The 5,168-nt window shown below is 42.9% G+C and overlaps 1 protein-coding gene across 1 annotated transcript in view; it reads right to left on the reverse strand.

Annotated features, from left to right (window-relative positions):
- Positions 1-2,512: 2,512 nt before the first annotated feature.
- The window catches only part of SERF2 (small EDRK-rich factor 2), a 7,322-nt gene continuing 4,666 nt past the window's right edge, over positions 2,513-5,168 (reverse strand). The window contains exon 3 of the mRNA XM_040342498.1: positions 2,513-3,020. Coding sequence (XP_040198432.1) covers positions 2,957-3,020 — 64 coding nt within the window. The 3' untranslated portion in view covers positions 2,513-2,956. The remainder of the gene's footprint in view (positions 3,021-5,168) is intronic.

Raw genomic sequence — 5,168 nt, forward strand, 5'->3', positions numbered from 1 at the left:
AATTATAAAACTAAATAAAAATAAATAAGAAAAGCAAAAAAAAATTTTTATAGCGCCCCGTCCCGACGAGCTCGCGCGCAGAAGCAAACGCATACGCGAGTAGCGCCCGCATATGAAAACGGTATTCAAACCACACAAGTGAGGTATCGCCGCGATCGTTAGAGTGAGAGCAATAATTCTAGCCCTAGACCTACTCTGCAACTCAAAAAATGCAACCTGTAGAATTTTTTAAACGTCGCCTATCGAGATTTTTAAGGGTAAAAGTTTGACGCCATGCCACGAGCGGGCGCAATTTTTAAGCGTGACATGTTGGGTATCATTTTACTCGGCGTAACATTATCTTTCACAATATATAAAAAAATTGGGCAAAATGTATTGTTGTCTTATTTTTTAATTCAAAAAAGTGATTTTTATCCAAAAAAAGTGCGCTTGTAAGACCGCTGCGCAAATACGGTGTGACAAAAAGTATTGCAATGACTGCCATTTTATTCCCTAGGATGTCTGCTAAAAAAAAATATATAATGTTTGGGGGTTCTGATTAATTTTCTAGCAAAAAAATTGTGATTTTCACATGAAGGAGAGAAGTGCCAGAATTAACCCGGTGGGCAAGTGGTTAAAGCTAAGCTTTCTAATGAAGCATAGATTTCCGTGCACTTAATGACCTAAAAATCAAATACTGCTCTAAAAATAAGGGCTATACCTCCTCCCCTTTTAAACTGGCGATCACACTCCACTATTTTATATCCCCCTGGAACTAATTCATCTAGTCGTGGGGGGGGGGGGGGGGGGGGGGAAGCAGCCGAAAACCACGTCTCCGTCATGGCAAGTAGATTCAAATTTTGTTCAACCATTAGGTCATAAATGGCCGCTGCATTTTTTATAGCAGAACGGACATTTATGAGACCTGCCTTTAAAGTTTTTTTTCCTGATGCATCATGGGGTAACCCTTTGTCCTTTACTGCTGGGTCAGTATATGTAGGTTCAGACCAATGATCACCCTTATTCCTTATAGAGCTACGCATAATATTGTATTTTCTAATTTTTTCCTTAGTGAGCTCATTTAAGGAATAACACTTATTTAACCTTGTTAAATATTCAAGAGTAGCATATTGATAATACAGCCAACACTCTATCATCTGCCATCTCACAGGAATTTACACCTTACAACACACAATTAAAATAACCAATATAATAACCCAACAGACCCAAACTTTAAAATATAAAACCTTCACTCTAACATAAAATAGGATCAAGGTGAATTAAGTCCATTGATTGACGTCTCTTTCTGTATTAGTTCCCTCTCATCCCTCTATTATTTACCTATCGGCCTTTTTAAAGCCAAGATGATATTGCTACTATTCTCCAATACCCCAGAGAAGTCCAGCTATCTCTACTGTTACACTCCAGGGGAGATGCTGCGGGAGTCACTCACACTACCGCAACACCTCCATCAGGTATTCCTCTGTGCAGGGCGACCGGTGCCTCTCACACGTGCCCGTCGCCACTAGACGAAAGTTCTTTATCCGAGGAAAAGGAGGGGGGGGGGGTTGGCTTTAGTCTCTCACACCACTTCCAGATGCAGTCTCTCACTCTGCCTCTGTCACCATTACTCAGTGCCTCTTCATCCAGGTAGGGGGAACAATCCATGGTCGCCTCTCACACCACCATCAATTAGAGAGACTACTTAGCAAAGTTATGTCTATAGCACAATCACTGTCGGCCGGTGAGGTGTAATGCAGGCCTCTCTGGGGTACCCCAATAGTCTCCCAGCGATAACCTGTCCCCCACAGGTCGAATTATAGGTGGATGGCCCAAGTGAACCACTATGTCAGGCTTATTGAAGTTCATCAAGGCCCCCAGTAGGCATGCTAGGAAGGCTGAGGTGCACCAAGATGGCCACCGAGTCTTTGCTAAGCTAAACTTGGAGGACTACACCAGACTGTTGTATGAACAGGGCCAACCGGGTGTGCAGGGAATAATTATAGTTAACAGATATCAAAACTGGGGCCTACTTTCTTGCTGTCTTTTCGCTCAGAAGAAGGTTCGGGGAAAGTTCAGGAGAGCCGCAGATCTGGCGTGCTGGGGATGCTGAAATTTGATAGCAAAATGCAAAGTGTCATACAACGCTGAGGGTTGCACATCTAAAGGGGAGCAAGGTGTGCCGATTTTGTGGAGATGCCGTTCCTCACCGAGAGAAGACACCAGCTCCACCGCCACTGATGGATCACAGATTCTCCTTGCCTCCAGTCCAGTGCGGTCTTAGTCCCCTCCACGAGTATCGTAGGTAGCCGACCTTAGAGAGCCTACGTGGAGCTTTTGTGAGAGGTATCAGCTGATACGGTGCTCTGCAACCGTCATAGGAGGGATCATTCAGCTGCTACATTGCAAAATGACCCGACCTGTACAAATTACAGATCACATTTTGAATCCTTCATATAAGGTGACCATACACAAACAAGAACTACCATCTTTCAGACTGGTCCCTTAAAACCTACAAAAGACACTTAAAAAGTTTTCACGGAAAAAAAGTCACTTTATTAAATATTTGACAAGGTCTACCGTGAATACAAAAATGACAGGTTACTTCAGTCATGGTAAAAGCACCTTGTTCAGCGATAAACTCAGTGACAGGTATTTGCAATAGCTGACTTAATCAATTGTAGATCAGCATGCAGATAAAGCTAAAAGGTAAAAAAAGGGGCCTGAATTTTGTGCAGGTTGGGGATTGAGTGGTGTATATTTATAATATGTACATGTGGCAGAAAATTGTACGCTACTGTTTTTTGTTTTTTTTGACAAAGAGGAAACGGCTGGGAACAAAGCACAGCGAGAAAAACAAAATGACTGCATCTGGGCAAACAAAATCATTTAGCCAAATGTTTTTATTTTCACGTTCTAAATGATAGATCTTCAGGTCATCGTCTTCTGCCTTTAGTCACGCAGCCATCCACAGATGCTATTTTGGATCGTCTTTTTTCTCCGTAGCCTTTTTCTGTTTTTCCTGCATTATCTGAGCATCTCTAGAATAAAAGTAGAAGAGAACCAAATTATTATTTCCCGCTGACAGATGAAAGAGCCGAACCTGAAGGTATCGGCACACTTGCACGAGAACCGATGTTCGTGCAAATGCTTAGCATCGGTGCAACCCTAAATATCTTATATCTATTAGGTTCCAAATAATTTTCTATAAATTGATTAAAAAAAAAAAGATTTTTAACTTGTAAACAAAAAGTTTCAGGAAGGCCTCATGTTCAAGTGGTTAAGGCACTACAGCAGCCAGTGTATCATGAAAACCTGAGATTCCTGCAGATTTTCCTATGGATTCCTTGAGCTGCTGCTGCCCATCTGGTGGTGTCTGTAAAGTTTTGGGGCCAATACCACTTGGTAGAGCCATCAGCATTATGCCAATGATCTGATCACCACAAGAAGTAAACACTGCTAAAAATATTGGTTTGCACGCTTACTCAACCACTTGCTTACCGGGCAATTACACCCCCTTCCTGCCCAGGCCAATTTTGATCGCTGTCATAGTTTAAACCACTCAAGGACCGCCTCCTGCACATTTATGTCGGCAGAATGGCACGTCTGGGCACATACAGGTACGTCCTGTGCTAGTGCCCAGCCGTGGGTCAGAAGCTGCAGGACCCGATCGCCGCTGGAGTCCCGCGACCGGTCCCCGGAGCTGAAGAACGGGGAGAGCTGTGTGTAAACACAGCTTCACCGTTCTTCACTGTGGCGGTGTCATCGATTGTGTATCCCTATAAAAGGGATCACACAATCGATGACGTCACACCTACAGCCACACTGTACCCAAATAACATTTTTATAATTTTTTTTCACACAAAAGAGAGCTTTCTTTTGGTAGTAGCCTCCTTTCCCATATTATATGTGTAGCCATACTATGCTAGGATTAAAGCCATGCATACCTGGTGAGCCATTGCAAGCAGGACCTTTTCTCCTGTATCGGGTTGCCCAATCAATAGGAGGCGCTGTGGCGATTGCCTTGATTAAATCTATCACTTATACCCTATGTATCTTTGGTAAGAGTCAGTTTTATCGGTGTTGGGGAAGGCTTCATCTCCTTTTTTGACTAATTTTCCTTCTAATGTGGATTTTGTTATGAACGTTTGGAAATTGTTTCTACTATTGAATTTCTGTATATGAACTTTTTTTTTTTTTTTGTTACTACCAATTTTAGCGCTACATCTATAGCCCAAGTATTTAATCACGACTGGGTTTTTTTTTTTGCTAAACAAAAAAACATTTTTCAGAGTTTGTTTTAAAATTCTGCAAACAAGTAGATTTCCTCCTTCACTGATGTGCGCTGATGAGGCAGCACTGGTAGTAAATGTTGGGACTAATGTCCCTGTAACAGAAGCAGGTTACAGACTTTCTCCTTTTCTCACCACAATATAAGTGTGAGGAAAAAAAAAAAGCAGATAACCGGCTTCTGTTTACTTCCGTGATCGGCTGTCATTTGGCTGACAGCTGATCAATCTGTGAATAGCCGCTATGTTGGCCCTTTAGCCTGATCTGTTACCAGCCAAGTCGGAAGGACCTGTGCAGCGCAGGGGGCGGTCGAGCAGCGCGATAATGTCTATGGATGCCTTCCTGGTGCTGGAAGCCAATTTCGGCTATAGCACGGCCATAAAGTGGTTAAAGACAACTTCCCTTTCCTGACCAATGCACCGACAATTCAGCCTATAGTCTATTCCCTTCATGTGGGGCCACATTCCAAAAGAGCATAAAATGTGCACCCATTTTCACAAAATTTCATCTTCTAAAAGATCTTTCTCGCCAGGCACGGCTGGATAGTTACATTGATCTGGCCTTGACCAACCTAACTATGCATGTTTCATACCTGTGGGATCCCTATGGAAGCTGGAAATCATTGTAAGTAGGCACGGCTACACCAGGGACTGCTGCTGGCTTCTGGGGCACATGTCCAGTAGGCTGTATTACTAGGTGGCTCACTCACAACGGGTGCCATTTAAAGGGGTTGTAAAGGTACAATTTTTTTTCCTAAATAGCTTCCTTTACCTTAGTGCAGTCCTCCTTCACTAACCTCATCCTTCCATTTGCTTTTAAATGTCCTTATTTCTTCTGAGAAATCCTCACTTCCTGTTCTTCTGTCTGTAACTCCACACAGTAATGCAAGGCTTTCTCCC

Source organism: Rana temporaria, chromosome 3 (genome assembly GCF_905171775.1).
Source record: "Rana temporaria chromosome 3, aRanTem1.1, whole genome shotgun sequence".
Classification (NCBI taxonomy): Eukaryota; Metazoa; Chordata; class Amphibia; order Anura; family Ranidae; genus Rana; species Rana temporaria.